Source organism: Dermacentor andersoni, chromosome 1, assembly GCF_023375885.2.
Source record: "Dermacentor andersoni chromosome 1, qqDerAnde1_hic_scaffold, whole genome shotgun sequence".
Taxonomy (NCBI): domain Eukaryota; kingdom Metazoa; phylum Arthropoda; class Arachnida; order Ixodida; family Ixodidae; genus Dermacentor; species Dermacentor andersoni.
The window spans coordinates 147,804,168-147,822,507 of NC_092814.1; the positions used below are offsets into that span (position 1 = coordinate 147,804,168).

General features: G+C 45.4%; 1 protein-coding gene across 1 annotated transcript in view; it reads left to right on the forward strand.

The window, feature by feature from the left end:
* Positions 1–18,340, forward strand: part of LOC126543375 (meckelin) — a 74,946-nt gene that overhangs the window by 37,587 nt on the left and 19,019 nt on the right. Inside the window, exons 23-29 of the mRNA XM_055062147.2 lie at positions 576–656; positions 7,424–7,540; positions 7,798–7,914; positions 8,388–8,418; positions 9,237–9,325; positions 9,538–9,640; positions 14,656–14,798. Coding sequence (XP_054918122.1) covers positions 576–656; positions 7,424–7,540; positions 7,798–7,914; positions 8,388–8,418; positions 9,237–9,325; positions 9,538–9,640; positions 14,656–14,798 — 681 coding nt within the window. The remainder of the gene's footprint in view (positions 1–575; positions 657–7,423; positions 7,541–7,797; positions 7,915–8,387; positions 8,419–9,236; positions 9,326–9,537; positions 9,641–14,655; positions 14,799–18,340) is intronic.

The window sequence follows — 18,340 nt, forward strand, 5'->3', positions numbered from 1 at the left end:
ATGACGTTATTCGCTACCAAGGCGCTTCGTATTTCGTTCATCTCGTCTACGCGCTAACGTAAGCGCGCCACAGTTGCGCGCGTGCCGCATGCAGTGCGATTGTTATTGTTTGGGTGTAATAATAATAATAATAATAATAATAATAATAATAATAATAATAATAATAATAATAATAATAATAATAACGCACTGCGGCATCCGCGAGGATGCCATATTGCGTGTGCATTATCCATTTCAGATAATATTCCTGGAGTTTATCGCGATACAGGGCCGGAAGTCTCACTGAAAGGGATTCACGCATTCTTCTTAACATTGAGAATTCTGCTGTTGCACCTCTATGTGTCTCTGGAAACCTTGCCTATATTATCTTGCCGCTAATGTAGTGTTTTTCTAAACTTTCTGATATTTCTAACTACTGAAGTTTTTGAACGGGAACTAAAGCTTGCAGTCCACAATCTATCCCGTGCACATAGCGCGCCTCACGCGACGCCAACTGCATGTGCCCTAAAAACAGTTCTCGTGTACCTCAAGTTAGGCGATAGTGTTTTGCTGAACGTTGCGCCTTATTTTTTCAGGTTGTTTTGCAGAAGTTCATCTACGAACGATTTTATGAAGACAAGCTTCAACACTTTATTGACCTCTGCTCCGTCAGCAATGTACGCACACGGAAGTATACTTTCTTTGCGTATGTTATGCTATGTCGCTAGTTTTTTTTTTTCTTTTCGTGATTCAGTCACACGTTGTTGAAATTAAACATTATACAAGTGTGTTTCGTGTTGCGGAAGATTGCGTTTCTTTAAAATGAGATTCAATTGTTCAAGGTCCTCTAAATAGTAAGATGAGGACGACGGAAGCTACAGACTAACCCGCCGTGGTTGGTTAATGGCTATGGTGTTGGGCTGCTAAGCACGAGGTCGCGGGATCGAATCCCGGCCTCGGCGGCCGCATTTCGATGATGGGGGGCGAAAACACCCGTGTACTTAAATTGAGGTACACCTTAAAGAGCCCCAGGTGGTCCAAATTTCCGGAGCCCCCGACTACGGTGTGCCTCATAATCAGACGGTGGTTTTGACACGTAAAACCCCATAATTTAATTTTTAAGCTACGGATTGGAGCACTTTTACTGGTTCTGGGCCGCAATATTGTAGCGCTGCCTCTTCCCGCGGTGCTAATGCCTTTCTGTGCTTTTCGCGTTCGTAAATGGTCAAACGATGCTCCGCCCCAGGCGGAGCATTGAAAGCGGCCACTCACGAACACGTAAAGCGCCGAAAGGCTAGCATCGGGAGAAGGCATCGCTACAAAAATGTCGGCCCTGCTCACTCTCACTATGTCGAGAATAAACAATTCACATTAATACGGCCAGTATATAAACTGCAAAACAATGTCCAACTTTTGTTTGATGTCGCATGGACGCGTTTTATTTATTTGAAATGTGTTGGCAACAAATATGTCGCCGTCTTCTCCACAACATCTGCAGCCTGTCACTGTCGCCCATGAGTGAGCACAGACTTTCTTTTTAACAGGCCTTAGTTTTCAAGACGCAAACATGCACGGACGGCCGCGTCTGCAATGTCTATTTTAAATAGGTTGTATATTGTTAAATTCATTAGTTTATGGGATCTTATGTGCCGAAACCACGATATATTTATGAAGCACGTCGCAGTGGCGGGAAAGGGGGGGGGGGGGGCTCCGGATTAACCTCAACTACTTCGGTTTATTTGACGGGCACCCAACGCATGGCAGACGAGCGTTTTTTGTATTCCGTCTCCATCGGAATGCGGCAGGGATCGTACACGCGACCTCGAGCTAAGCAGCGCATCGCCATAGCCACTGGTTTACCGCGGCGGTTGGGTTGTAAATTGGGCATTGTGCCGAAAGCTTACAGACCGTTTACAGCGGTTAGCTTACGGAGCGCAAATAGGTGGCGTTACCGGCTCCGACGCCATATGACGCCTTTTGAGTGCAACCGAACGCCAGAATAGCGGCAGAAGGGGAATGGGCTTGTGATAACACTCTTAAATGCATAGTACAATATATTGCACATATGAAGCAAAGGGTAACATGGTAGGCCTGATAAATGTATCCTCCAACACTATGCCATATCAGCGTACCTTGCAGTGCCAACAATAGGAAACGTGATTTCTCAGGTTGTGTAGACAGTGGCCTAATTTAATAAATAAATGGTTATCTGTCATATATGAATGAGTGTTTTTACAGATTATAGGCTATTCAACTTTGTAAAAAAAGATCTGCAGCTCCGTTATGAATGTAATAGGAACAGTTACGAGCGTTAGGGAACTAGGAACTGTCCTCTCGCAAACTTTTGATATCGCTGCACTGTCATGCTTTCAACGAACATTTCGCGTTCGGTAATGGGCATTTTATTAACAAGTGCAGACAACTAGTCAGGGCTCGTACGTACTCGTAATGGCAGAGGACTGCGCATGCAATCATGATAATAAACCGAGAAAGTTTCCAGTGTAAACATATCTTCTTGTGTTGTGGCAAGTACACGAATTAAAAAGGTGTTGTTTCGCTGCAAATATTGTTTTGAGCTCGTAAAAAACTAACGAAATGTCCTTAACCTACTGCTGTTTCGTTCAAGCGCAATACACCAAGGCAACTTTGGACGCCATAGTTTAATTACTTCTATCATTTTCGTTATCCGAATGTCTAATTCGGTGACCGATATGCTAACCTAAAATTTGCAGTCACTTAAGTATCCTTACGTGATCTGAATGCGAAAGCATTGGGACTTATCTAAGTTATCACCTTAAATTAAAACTCCGCCTTAATCCACATTAATCCACTTCAATCCACTTTAGTTCACCTTAATCTAATTTCGGGAGTGGGCGTCTATTTGGGAGTCTGTCCGACGCCGTGGCTGTTCACCGTGGGATTTCGCCGTGCGAGCTGCAGCAGGTCCAGCACCGGGAACGTGACGTCATCACTTGGTCACGTGGGCTTCCTTGCCATCCGATGTTAACGCCGGTCGCTCGCTAAGTTTTGCGCTTCAAGGGGCATACCAGGCTTTCGGGTTATAATAGCGTAACTTAGTAGGCAGTCATTCGTGTATGTACACACACACATATATATGACGCCTTTTGGCATTTTATATATATATATATATATATATATATATATATATATATATATATATATATATATATATATATATATATATATATATGTATATATACTTCTGACTGTTAATTCTCGCTACTTATGCATTTCTGGCGATCATCAATCATGTTCAGAAGAACCTATGGTTGCGAGAGGCAATGGAAACAACAGGTATACGTTTTTAATGACACTGAAAACAACATTATCGGCAGACTGCTCGCACTTAATCACCGTCACGACGGATTACACAGTACGGTGGGTATAGCTATCTGCTGTTGCAAGAAAACAAAAGAAAAACCGCTGCGTCCTGCCTAGCCTGAGCACGACGCCGTTGTGCATATTGACGTTGCTCTTCCCATCCCTGCTCAGTGTGTTCATGCTGCTCTTCAGGAGTCCTAGATATGCGTGACCTTTCAATAGTGCTATCAGAACACAAATGAAATCACTTGGTAGGCGGATTCTTCTTTCACATATGAAGGTGTAGTTACGTCACTGCGTGCTACGTATGCTACAGTTGCCGCTTCCCGGCAACTGCAGCTTATGCAACCGTAATCTTTACGGGGAAACGCTTGCCGCGAACACTATGCGCGAAGGCGAGCTTTCTGGGTTATTTTTTTCCCTTTGCCCGCACGGCCGGCGCCGCCGCTGCCGCGAACGCCTACGATGGATGGATGAATGCTGTGAGCGTCCCCTCTGGAACGGGCTGGTGGGTTGCGCTACCAAGCCCTCGTTATTATATTGCCTAATGTCCTACCTATGTTAACGAAGAAAAAAAGAAAAAAAAAGAAAAGAGGAAAGAAAAGAAAACCCACGATGGATACCCATAATCAAGCTTTCTGAACCTCTGTTGTGAACTTTGTTTTTGCACGCCTTCGTTCTTTGTCGTTTCTCTACTTTTCTTCCACCAATCTTCCAATCGCCGCTTACTAATCTCTACTGCGGACATGCTTACTTTTTCCCTGCTTTCGCTGAACCCAAGGGCTTCAAGGAGGCCAGAAATGCCGAAATCGACCGCTGAGCAGATATCTTCACATTCTAATAAAACATGTTCGATCGTTTTCCTAGCTTTACAGCAGCAAGCACATACTTCTTCTTCCTTCTTATATCTCGCTTTATAGGTGCGTGTTCTAAGGCATCCCGATCTCGCTTCGAAAAGTAATGAGCTTCCCTTTGAGTTATCATAAATTGTTTCTTTCCTGATTTAGTTTTTTCCTCTTAAGTAGTCAGTCATGGCAGCTTTCTTTTCCATTTCTGCCACCCATGAGATTATTTCAGCCTCTCTGACTTTCCGCTCGACGTTCTTTGTTGCTGTGTTGCTCATCCTAGAGGTCGCATACTTGCTGGTAAGCTTCCTAGTTTTTTTCCTCCACTGTGAATCAAAGTTTTTCCTGTACAACTACCTGAAAACTCTACCAGCACATTTACTTTCTTGCATATTCCCCAGTCGCTCTTCATAATCAATTTTACTGTGATCTTCTCTCACTTCAAAGCTTGTCCAGCCCATTTCACCTTGCACAGACTCATTTGTAGTCTTCCCTTGAGCACCCAATGCGAGGCGTACCTATTGTATCCCCATGGCGCTCTGTGCTTCATTATGGTTCGTATTTCTCTTCCCCTTCACTGTTATAGTTTTTTCCTGTGTTTCCATATATCTACTGCCCTCGTTTATCCATATACCAAAGTATTTATATTCTGTTACCCTAGGTATTTCCTGGCCCTGTATCTCCACTGTCTGTTCACTGTTTTCATTTAATACCATAACACCTGATTTTCTAACACTAAATTTCAGACCTAAATGCTCGCCTTCCTGTCCACAGACATCAGCCAGACGTTGCAGATCGCTTTGCTTGTTAGCTAGCAACACAATGTCGTTCGCATAAAACAAACCTGGAAACTGCTGCTCTACTACTGTACTGCTTGTTTGTATGAGAGATTAAACCCGATATTACTTTCCTCTAGCGCCCTTTCCATCCTCACCATGTACATCGTAAACAGCAGCGGGGATAAAGGGCACCCCTGCCTCAGTCCCTTGTTGATATGAACTTTCTCCTCGCTCCTCATCCCTTCGCATTCAACGCTAACTGTATTCTCTAGGTAAATCTCTCTCAAAAGCTGTGTACAATCGTCGCCCGAGCCTTGCCCTTCAAGAATATCTCACAAAACGTTGCGGTCTACGTTGTCATACGCTCGTATCATGTCTCAAAAGGCCACATATAACGGTCTCCTTTCTACTTTCGATATTTCAGTACACTGAGTAAGGACAAACAAGTTATCATCCAGACGCCTACATATTCTGCAGCCATTCTGAAGTTCTCCCAAAATGCCATCATTCTCTGCCCTTGCTTGCAGCTTTAATTTATTTGCCTGCATTGCTAACCTGTATATTACGGATGTAATGGTCAACGGTCTGTATGAGTGAATTCTATCTTTCTCCCTCTTACGTTTATAAATTAAATTCATTCTACTTTGTCGCCAACTGTCTGGTATTTGCCTATCTTTAAAGATAGGCGAAAAACGTTTAAATTTAAACGTTTTTCTGCTGCTTTCAACACAGCTTCCTTACTTTTTGGACCTAGTTTATTAATCAGCCCAACGGAAACCTCGTCTAGCCCTGTGGCTGTGGGCTTCGGAATTTTCTCTGCAGCTTTCTTCCAGTTGAAATTTGTCAGCACCAGCTTCTTTTCCGTCTGGTTCTCTTTCATGCTCTTTTTTTTCCTTCAAGTACAACCTCGTCGTTGCCTTGGAAAGATTCGGCTGTTATTTTTCGGATCTAATTTAATACCGCGTCCCCTTACAGTTTGTTTCCATCTTCATCTAATATATGCTATTGTATTGTTTCAGACTTCTTGCCTAATAAGTTTATATGGTTCCAAAATGTTCTAGGTGCGGCCTTCTCTTTCTCACGTATTTCTGACAACCAACGTTCACTTTCACCTTTTATTTTGCTTGCACCAGTATTTGAACCATCTATTTCTTTCTGCCGGTATATTTCCCATTTTCTGGCTACTTCATTCTTTGGGAACTGCGCATTTTTTTGCCTGCCTGTGCTCTCTGGAGGCGTTCTGTCGTTCGGCGATCGCTTCTCGTATCTGCATGTTCCGCCAGCTTTTCGGTTTCTTTTTTCCTTTCCAACGAGCACGTTGCTTTTCTTTCGGTACTTCTGTCGTGAGGATGGATGGATGTATGTTATGAGCGTCCCCTTTGGAACGGGGCGGTGGGTTGCGCCACCAAGCTCTTGCTATTATACTGCCTAATGTCCTACCTAGGTTAAACAATAAAAAAAAGAGACACTGAACTACCACACCCAAATTTTCTGATCCCCTATTTCGAACTGTGCTTTTGCACGTCTCTGTTTTTTGTCGTTTCCCTACTTTTCTTCCACCAATCGTCCAATCGCCTTTTACTAATCTCTACTGCGGGCATGTTTACTTTTCCACTGCTCTCGCTGAACCCAAGGGCTTCAAGGAGGCCAGTGGTGCCTAACTCGACCACTGGGTAGACGTCTTCACATTCTAATGAAACATGCTGCATAGTCTCCCTAGCTTTACCGCAGCAAGCACATGGAGGAGGTGAGGATGCGAGCGCCATCTGGTGCTGTTTCAAGGAACTCAGCGGCGCACGCGGCGCGCGCCTCCCGCTTTGATTGGTTGAGTTTTAGACTGCGGAGGCGAATAAATCGCGGGATTCTAGTCATGTACAGCTTCGCTGTAAAATAAGTACGCTCAATCGTGTATCGCTTCATTGGAGAACGCACACGCGCTGACGTCGAGTATTCGCCCACCGCGGTCAGTGTAAAATTAGGCTGCATGTAAATAATCACCAGCGCTAACGTTCTATTGGCGCTTTCCGACGGAAGCCGTTGCATTTCTGGCGAATAATTCTAATTCATCCAGAAAGTGAAAGCAGGTCGTTTCTGCGTGGACTCATCACGTCGTTAGGGTGGCTAACGTCGTCCGCTATCGGGAAGGAGACGCCATAAGGCGCTCAATCGCGGCGGGGTCACGTGTTCAAATATGGCAGCGCCCATTCAGTGGTGCTGTAAACGGTCTATATATTAACTACTGCCTAAAGAAGAATATAATTATTCCTTAATGTCAGCCCGTGTCTATTGTCGCATGGGGTCGGAAGTGATACAAGAGTATATATAGGGGACGGGAGATCGCTATAGAAGGTGGCATTAAAAAAGAGGGTGCTGGTCACGCTAACCCTTTCTCTCGCCTCATACTTCCATGCCAGTCAATAACTGTGCCCAGATTATTATGAACGTGTGCCTAATCGTACTGTTTGTCGCCATGTGCAGATCAGTGTGGTCATATTTGTCCAGCCGAAGTTTGGGTACTACATTCACGGAAGGTCAGCTCAGGGCCATGCCGACGTTTCGATGAAAGAGATGCACGAACTGCTGCGCAGAGAAGAGGTAAGTGTAGAAAACATCATGGAGCAGATATTTCGCGCGAGAATAGGGACACGTATACAACTCGGAGCCTATGCGACCACAGCAGTGGTGCTTGGGTGCGAATCGGTCACCACAAATAATTGAACGCGGGATGCGGGCATGTCGCCACCGCATATCGAGAGAAGCTCGACATGCGGTGCCAGCTGTTGGTCGCTTATACAAAAAATGTAATTATTTAGTGTTTCTGGCACTGTAAATACCTGTATTTTAACTTCCAGGAGGACCTCTGCGGCCATAGAGGACTGCTGCCTGACACGGAACAACAAACTTTTCAGATGACACTTCCAGTTCATATTTACGAACAGTACTGCCGTATGAGGAGACCTCTTTCTACAGTACGTAACAAATTGTTCTCTGTCAGGTCAGCTCTTTAATCCCGGATGTACAGGCACAGTACGAAGTACAAGGACCAGGCGCACTGTGGCTTCACTAGAGTTGTTGTATATGCTTCCATATACAATAAATCTGGGCCTTGCCATACGCCTTACTGACTTGGAGCGCAACTTAGCATCATCGGTTGAAACGGAGGCCGGCCCCCGCGGCCATAATCCTTCGGTCTGTTCTCTCATCCTCAACAGCTTGTGCGAGGCTGTAATCAGAAAGTCAATTCCGGAAGCACTTTCTCGGCGCGCACTACAAATGGCACGGCAATCCATGACGTTTTACTACTGCGGTGCCCAGCTTGATTCTGACTGCACTTGTACAGGAAGAATTAAAATATTGGTGGTAACATTAGCTGTCACTTTTTCTCGCTGTTTGATTCTTCGTATTGGGAGAACTCATTGCTCACTGTTTCTTTTTTATTTAGTATGCACAAGCACCAGACAGAATGCAGAATGGTGAGTATCGATATATATTCTGTTTTATAGCCTGTATTCAATTTCATATATAGGGTGTTTTCTTTAGCTGCACCAAAGTTTTAAAAAACTACATGTAGCAGATAGCGCAATTCTAACCCTCGAGTTAAGTTATTCGATGAGGCGGTCATGACTTCTACGAAAAATCAAAATGCTTAATTGCATGATTAACATAGTCACGCCAGTTACATTTTAATTAATTACTTTAGGGCACGTATTTACAGCTACGAATTGTAGCTAGTGAGTTTGCCAGACCTGTCCACTTAGAACGAATTCTGAGGATAGCACCGGCTTGCGGTAAACTTGCAGTAAAAGTGGACTGTTGCACTTTTTTTTTTATTTTTAGAAAATGCTGTTTTATGCAATGAAGCAGAAAAGTAGCTGCAGTGTGGAACACCAACGCATTTCGTCGGACACATTAAAATTAATATCTCGAAACTGGTGTAGGCCTGAGAATTCGTTCCAAGTGGATACGCCTTGCGAACTCATCGGCTACAATTCGTAAATTGAAATATGCGCCGTAAAGTAATTAGTAAAACGTTAATTAGTGTAATTGTACTAATTCTTCAAATAAGCATTTTGATTTCTCGTAGAAGTATTGGCCGCCTCGTCGAGTAATTTAGCTCGTGGGTTAGAATAGCGCTATCTGGCGCAGGCAATTTTTAAAAATGTTGTGCAGCTAAAAAAAAAGAAAAACATCTGTAGTATATTATATATAACTCGACAAGGTTTACACTCGCGCTTTTGCAGTTTTCGGCAACAAAGGAAACATCCTTACTAATATACGTTATATTTTTCAGGGGACGGTCAACTTTCAAGGGTCAACATCGACACCGTAGTGAACACTTACAATGTCGTAACAAAATTTTTGTGTGCGTTCCTTGATCATGTGAGTGGGATCATTTCTCTACTAATTGTATTCATGCGTTATACTTCACACAGCACGCGTTGTGTACCTTTCCAAAGTAATATGAAATGTTTTCTTTCAGCTAAAACGTGCTCCGGCGCTGCATTTTCTGTAGCAGTGTCGCATAGTTTTGTGCATCTAACTCTTTAGATAATGCGTACTTTCTACATAATTGACTTTTTTATTCATTCCAGTCATTAAAGGATGTTGATTACACGGTGAAAGACCGAACAGTTCTTGAAAAGCTTCTTGATATTGAGTTGAATGATATTGTCGACCGTGGCTTCTTTTACAATGGTAAGTATTCTGTCGATGCATTGCAGTGAAAGTAAATGCGCCTCGTGAACTGGCGGCCAATCTGTGTCGAGCAAGTTGATAACTGATAAACAAATCCAAACAATTAGTTGTAACAGCTTTAGCCTGTCCTCCAACATGCACGAAGAAATATGACTGCTATATATGCGCACTTGTGATTCGAGATGTGTTGGTAACAGATAACGCTAATAAGGGCGCAGGTATCCAAGTGCTAATACCGGGCATAGGGCCTATCGCACTCACTGGATCATACGTTTAGGATGGTACAGTGGGTGAAATGAAGTTAAATATGCTGTCGCCTTGACTGTTCTCAGCGGGCTTGTCGCAACACCTCGCGTCACAGATTGCCCGCTGGAAACAAAGCCGAAATAGTGGAGGGTTCGCCACCATTGACAATATACTATGTGCTAGGGAACTGTCGTTGTGGGACTGGTCGACGCCCGCGTCGATCAGTCCACAAGAAGCTCGAAGCGTTCTGCGCAAACGTCCCGGAAACAGTAGTCTCTGCGTGCTCGAGCTGGGCATAGCCATGGTAAATCAGGACATGGACACGTAAGAATGAACGACAGACACATTGGTGTTCGAGACATGTGCCATAATGGGCGGGGGGGGGGGGGGTATTGTGTAAGTGTCCACTTAAAGGACATGTCCACTTTGTCTGCTGCTGAAGTTCTGGTTGGCTGGGCTGGGGTACGCGTGGGAAAGGAGGCAGGCGCCACCGCGCCACCAGCCAATCAGCACTTTGAGTACATGTCCTGGTGTTGCGCTACACTTCATCGCAATCGAATACGGCGGACCTACAGAACCGCATCGCCACCCTAGCTCGCTCCGGGACAGGGCGAAATTTTCCTCAACTTAGGTGTTTTCTGTGTTTCTCAGAATTTGATGCGTGCTACTCTCAAGTGGATGACGATATTTCCATTTCAGGTTATTATAGCCGAGTACGGCGGCCTTGAGTCCCGCTACGATGCGATTAATTTGGTCAGTAAAATCGGCTTGCGCTGGTTGGTTAGGCTCCATGCTGAAAACAGCTTAAAAGAGATTAATGAGAAGATAACACAACCGCTTGTCTGATATTCTGGCTCGTCCACGTCTCAAGTTTTACGCTGTTTCCGGAGTGTATTCTTTTTACTTCTAAGCATGCCCGTTCATCACTACTTGAGTGCTTAATGTCACGGTGTGGTGCATCGTTTGTGTTATGCGGATATTTTAATGCCCACCATCTGCGGTGGTATTCCCGTCCCCAAGACAATCGTGGGACAGAGATTAACGAGCCTATTATGAAAAATTATCTGCAGATACTGAATGACGGTTCACCTACATGTATAGGTAAAGCAGCATTCCACCAACCTTGCGATAACGACGACAGATGCGTGCTTATAGCCTGGTCATATGCGAAGCTGACCCGCGGGCCTCGGGGCCCGTATTCACAAAACGTTCTTACGCTAAATGCGCTCGTGCCAGCCAATAGTGATGTAAGACATATTATTAGCGAAGGCGATCACCCAATGAAAAACAGCACTTAAGAACGAAAAGCTTTGCGAAATCGTCCCGAGATCACCTACTCATTTGGTTAATGCCAACCCATACTGCGGGGCGCCAGACTGCCGTCTATACAGCGACAACGTGGGAAAAGTTTCGTCTGCTGATCTCAGAGGCACCACCTCAAGACAGTCTGTTCAAACTGATGAGTGAGTGTTTACGAGCAGCGGCAGTACAACGACGACGGAGTGTCGGCAAATCAAACTCCGATTTAAACTTTTGCCGCTCCACGCATGTCGACGCCGTGCTTATAGGCGCGCACAGCGCTCTAAACGACACACCGACTGGGCTATGTATAATCGCATTGATGCAGCCGTACGACGGCATACAAAACAGCTTCGTCGCAAGAGCTGGGCAGCCTTATGCAGTTCGCTGCCTTCTGGAAGTGGGTTTGGAAGTGTATGGCGCATACTCAAGGTTCTCCGCACTCCCGAAATCTTTAAGAATCCTACGGCTGCATTGTGCATAGCTACTAGCCAGTCAAAAGTTTTAGCGGAGGCATTCGCAGACCTTTTCGTCTCTCCTGCACCCAGTGACACCACAAACGGCGACCTTCCTTCTTTGACAAGTCAGATTACCATAACCGCTTCCTACGGTCCAGCCTGCCATATGGACGGGGCAGACTTCACTCTTGAGGTGATGCGGCACGCGCTCAGCCTCTCCAAACGCTGCTCTGCCCTAGGTGAAGACGGTGTGATGTATCAAGCATTGAGGAACATTGATGAGCGTTTTCATGACAACATATTGGGCGAGTATAATGAAGAACGGAGAACGGGTGTAATCCCTGCTGAATGGAAATCGTCCGTGGTAATACCAATTTTAAAGACCAGGCGCCCTCCAATACACCTCAAGTCATACTGTTCCAATATCCCTAACTTCAAATGTCATCAAGTTAATAGAGCAAATGGTCCTGTTTCGCCTATATATCATACTAGAGAAGCGGAATTTTTTCCCTGGTGTCACGAGTGGCTTTCGTCGTCGCCGTTCAGCTCTGGACAGCATTCCAGACCTTGTCACAGTGCTCGAATTTGCTAGAGGAAACAAGCATTACATCTACATGCTCTTCCTAGACATACAGCAAACTTTCTACTCGGTTCCGCATAAGGCGATTATTTTCGTTCTTGCAACCGCGGGAATTTCGGGACGCCTGCTCCGCTTTGTGCACAATTTTCTATTAGATTGCCGAGTGAAAGTGCGTGTCGGAAGAATAACAAGTGAATCCCGCACTGTGAAGTGTGGTGCTTTGCCAATAGGGCAAATTTTTATCGCCGCTTCTGTTTAACGCCATACTCGCCGCGTTTCCAAGTCGCTTGCCTCGGGACAGTAACTTCCCTGTGAGCATAGCTATTTATGCAGATGACATTGCTCCGTGGACAAGCGTCCCTTCGCACCTTGGTCCGCGGCTTCGTGCAAGCCTGCAAAGAGCTCTGAACGCGACTTCGGAGTACTTAGGTGAAGTTGGTATGCAGATATCACCTGCTAAGTCGGCTGCAATAGCATATCGCCCTAAACAGCGTGCTCATCGAACACTGAGCCGACTGTACCTTGACGAAACGCCGATAAGCTGGGTGCGATAACACCGTTATTTGGGCTTAATTGTGGATGATCGCAACTCTTGCCGTCCTGCCGTTAAATTGCGTGAAGTCGCAATCCCTCCTTAAGTTTGGCGCCTTGACTGCTAGAAAAGCTGGCTGCGACCAAACAACGGTTCTGCAGGTGTACCAGTCATTTGTACTCCCAGGTATGATGTATGCGTTACCAGTCCTGTACGCACCACCTAGTTTGATGACCCAACTGGAACGAGATCATCGCATTGCCCTTCGACGAATGCTTGGATTACCTCGTGAGACGCTATCTGTTGCATTACTCACTGAAGCGCATCAGTTACCCCTGAGGCTGCAAGCAGACAAGAGAGCTCTATATTGAGCGTTTGCACCGCGTATCGAATGGGCAATCGCTCCTTGATCGTCTGATTCACCACCAGTTTTCTCGCATGGGAAAAATGGTGCCAGTATTTATGAACATGCTGCTTCAGTTACGCCTCCGCCTGCGAAAGATATTACCAAACAAGGATTTCCCATTTACGTCGCAATGCCTGACGTATACAAAAAGTCTGATATGCCTGTTTCGGCAATATTCCAATTAGCTCCGTCGCTCATGTTCGAAATATTTCCAGATTATCCTCAAGTATTCACAGATGAATCCTTACACAGTGATGGTCAAGGCGCCTCTGCAGCTTCTTTGTGCCCTTCAACTCAAGTACGACGTATATTTCATATAACGCATCCAGCCTCGTCAGCAACTACGGAGCTAGCAGCGAATAATGTTGCATTGGAATACGTGCAAGAGGAGTTAACCGCATCGAAGATTGCCATCTTTACGGACTCCCGCGCTGCCTTAGCAGATTACATCGCAGTCAGATTGATTGGCCAGTTGTGCGCAGCATTACTCTGCAAACAAAATTTCATCACGGGGGGTATCTCTCGTTGTTTAGTGGATACCTCCACACAGGGTGACCGCGGAAATGAGGCTGATCGACTGGCTTCAACTCACGCTCATAGCAACTGTGTTTGCTCTGAAATTTTGTGCAAGCTTGATGACGCTCGTCTGCTGATTCGTCGCCACCTACTCAAGCAGCATCCAGACCAGCGCGTCGCAAATGGAACGTTCCCACCCCGTGTTCGCGGTCGAGGCTTGCGTGGTCGTGATATAGCGCAACTACTCAAACTGAGGGCTGACTGCGTGAACGTGTGCGAACGTTTATACAGGCTAGGACGTGTGGCCAGTCCATCGTGTACGTCTTGCGGCTGCTGTGAAACATTTCAGCTCCTGGTATTGGAGTATCCCGCTTTCAGTGCGCAGCGCATGCCTCTAGTGAGGGACTACCATCTCCTTGGCCTGCGGTGTACGACACTTGACGAATGTTTGTACACCAATGGTTGTGCGTCTTGACGCGATCAGGCTCATAGCGCTCTACTTACTTTTATAGAGTGAACTAACTTACGTTCACGTTTTCTTCTATCTCTTCTATTTAACATTCTTTAGTAGCGTGACCTGCAGTGACCGGCCCTACTGTGTGTGACCTGTTCTGTGTGTTCTACTTTATTCTTTGAGATTTGTCATCTTGCTCTTCCTTTCCTCCCCTCCTTCCTATCTTCCATTTATATCTTTCTGTGTCCTCCTTGCCTTGGCGCTCTTTGGCAACTTCTGTACCTTACGCCATTAAACTCCAATCATCATCATCGTGTATCCTCCTTTCTGAAGAGTAGGCAAGCGTTGTGCCTCTTCCGGTGGCAGTTTTTAGCCAGCTCCTCGCCTTCCCTTATCTGTCAAGTGTGTATATGTTTTCAAAAGAAATAATAAATTAATAAATAATAATAATTACTGCATGTGTGTATTGTCGGGAAAAATGGATGTTAAGTTTTGTTTTTTCACAACTGTGTTTTGTTTTGCAGATAATGGTCATTCTTTCGACGCTGTGATCTATCATGGCCACGAGTTCACGCTCATTCTCTGGGATCTGCTAATGTTTTGCGTTGTCGATTTTGCTTCGAGTGACTTCATCCTGGCTGCGACGCTCACGTACGTTGTGGACAAGGTAAGCTGTCAAGGGACCAGTTAAAAGCTAAAGCGCTCATCCGTGCTTTCTTAGGTGAGAAAGAAACAGAAGAAAAAAAAAGAGAAAGGCAGGGAGTTTAACCAGAACGGAAAATTTAATCTGCTACCCTACACTGGGGAAAAAAGCACGCAGAAAGAAAAGACGAAAACTACTATTATGTGAAAAGGAGTAGCCACACGGTACTCCAAAGGCCTCTGGGCTGAGGAATATCAACGGCAGAGGGATATATCATTTTTGGTAGGGGTCTCTTGCGGAATTGAAGAGAGCCCAACTCCTTTGCGGGCCTAAAAAGATAACACCGTTCGCATCTCTTGAACCACAGAAATCACGAGAAAAAAGAAAAGGGTGTTCTAATAATAATTTTAGTGCCTGTAAAAAGGATTCTATAGTTATCAGTGACGCGGTTTGACGACATGCAGTATTTTTTCAACCTTTTGTAAGTTTCAGTTTAACGAATGAGTTTCATGGGATTCGCTGCATTGCTTACTGGAAATATACCTACCGTGTGTCAGCGCTGAAGCTTCTTTAGATAAGGGGATTCGCCAACTTAAGGGAAGGGGGTTTACTTTAAAGGACTTTAGTTCGCTCGTGTGTCAGGGGCATAAATCTATTTCGTTTACTTTCATTTCGATATAAAAAGAGAGACAATGAGCACTGCCACGATCACATTCAGTCACTATCACCACACACTATCGCCGCACATGGTCACGTGCTGCACAATGAAGCCCTATTCAGGCTGAAACTGCTTGTGCAGGTATGTTGTCCTTAAAAAGGTAACATAACAATAAGGACAGGATCTGCTAATGCACCGGCCTGGTTATTTAAGACGGGGCGAATCAATTCTCCGAACTGTACGGCATGCAACGAGACAGGAGACATTGAGCACTTTTTTGTGGTCCTGCCAGAAATTCCAAGATGAAAGGGACGTTCTCCTGCAGAATCTGCAAAAACAACAACAAAAAAAAAAGGACCTTCCGCATGCGCGCCTGCAACGCCTTATATTTCCCGAGGGGTCAGTTATAGCCCGCAAAGAAACTTCACGTCTCCTCATAGAATTCCTAAGAGAGACTGGTTTGATGAACATATGGTGAAACCCTTCAGCGGTACTGTGCGAGACGCTCGGACGGAGCAATTGCCGGCCTTGATCGCCAGGCTAAATCCGCCTGTTGCTACAATTCACCACCACCCCCCACCACCACCACCATCCTTAAAAACTGTAGCCGTGCCTTCGCCGTTCTCTTTTGCGATGGCTTGCGGTCAGTATTCCAAAATTCTTTGCTCTGGTGATGGTCTGTTCAAAGCGAGATAGCGCAGACGCGACCGATCGTCTCTGCACATTGCAGCGAGTGCAGTTGCGGCCAAAGTCATCACACGTAGCGCATAACGCACCTGGCGTGTGGGCTTTGGCGGCCCGACTGGTTCGAACGCAGTTTGTGCTCGCCGACTGATGCTTTAGTAATCGAAAGTTTGCGCCGCGTGTCTGGTCTTGCTTCTTTTCGTCGGCGATGATTGGGATCTCCGTCCTGGCGTTGAGATCATGCGCCGGTGCACTCCCCTCATCACTTTATCAGAGGTGGCATCTTAATATATATTGGGCGAGAATACCCATTATTATTATTTATTTACCGTATAAAATGTAGTAAGCAATGTACAAAAAAAGCGTTGCTTTTGTGCTTTCCCCGCCCCGCGGTGGTTGCTAGCCCCGAAGAAATGCTTAGACAAGGGCTACACATCAGACCAAATGTTATGGAACTTGTGTGGCGCTTGCATCGTGTGTCGCTGATACATCATCCGTTCGCTCGTGTAACGTCTTTCTTCTTTGTCCTTGTTGGTTTGTTCCCGCTGTAAGTAAAGATGCACCATTTCAGGCAAAAACGAGGTTCCAGTAGTAACAGCTCTCTGTCTTGTCGCCCTATTCACGTACTGAAAGCTCTGTGACGAAATAATAAATTGCAGCGGGTCCCAACAGGTATTCTTTCTATCCGTACGCCACGTTTGTGTCTCCGCTCGCCGCTTCTGTATACACTGGTGAAGCACATATGTGCTGTGATACGGTACTGGAGGGCAGCTTCCTGGCGAAATTGTTTGCTCACTGACCATCAGTGTATAAAACTGCATTGCCACTGTTTTCGATGACGAGCTGCACTGTTCGCAATAAATGTAATCGGAGTAACGGTATACGTTGTAGTAAAGCATAAATCGATGTATACTAAATTTTGCGCTTGTGTGAGCGAAGCTGCAATGTGCTACGATGTGAACCATGACGATGTTGTAGTACTTCACAATGACAATATGATAGGCATACTTACAGGTTCCCTGACAAAAATGCTCCTTTGCCTCTGTGATCAAAGTGAGTTCGCGCGTGCGGTAAACGTAAACTAAAAAGAAACACAAAATCAGGGTACACTGATAAAGTATTTGTTGGAAACTCTATTTTTGTTAATTTTACAGTAATGGGTTGTTTACAAGCAGATAAAATTAAGGTAAAAGATTCCATTTTTTTTTTCAATTTGGTGCCGAAACCCCTAGCGTAGGTGCATCAGTTTAATTTCATGGATTTCAAAGTATCCCTTCCTATAAACGGTTTCGCTCGCGCGATAACAGCAGCGAGAGTGCGGCCCCAAGAAACCTCCGGTCACGGGCCTTATCAGTCTATTGTGTCGGAACACATATAGCGTTTTACAGCGAAGCTGTACAGGGATAATATCAGGAGCTTCGTGGCATCTGTGTGCAGAAACTGTCATCATGTGGGCCGTTCCTGGTGATAGTGCAGAAAAGGTCCAACCTCAATCGTCCATATCCATGTGGGCTCGGGGACCTGTAACGCGCCCTTGAACTACCCTTGTCACATCTGGGACCCAAACTATCATCATTAGCAATGGCTCAATCGTCGTCGTCTTCTTCCACAGCTGGCTCCGTTGCTGCTCATCATTGCAGCTTACAATTTCACTTCTCTTCTGGGGTCGTAATGGAGAGGACGCGTTTACGGGGGTATGAACCATTGCTTAGGGGTGTATACGAGCCAGTCGTCGTCTTACGTGACAGACACATTTAATAACAGATGTGATACGCTAATGTGTGTGCGTAACTATGGGCGCTATAATGTAAAACTATTCCAAACTTTTCTATTCCAATTCTGCAATAAGCCCTCTGCGATTGGTCAAAAGCTTTTTTGGACCACTCCCACTTCACCTGTCTGTCACGCGACGTCACGAAAACCGCGATAGCTCCCCATCTGATATCACTTGCACACACTGATTTGCATGATTTGACCGAACAAAAGAAAAATAGTTATTTCTGATTCGACGCCTTTTCGCTATTAGCCCTCGGCTATTGGTCAAAAGTTTTAGGGCTGCACCCACTTCGGTCTGTCACTCGACGTCACAAACCGCAAAAACTCACCGCATCAAAGTGACGTGTACGCGTTAAAGATGCATTAATATGCCGAACAAAACTGAATTTTCTTCTGAATAGCCGCAAGCTGCCCCGTTCCAAAAGGAATAAAAGATGACTGCCGCCGA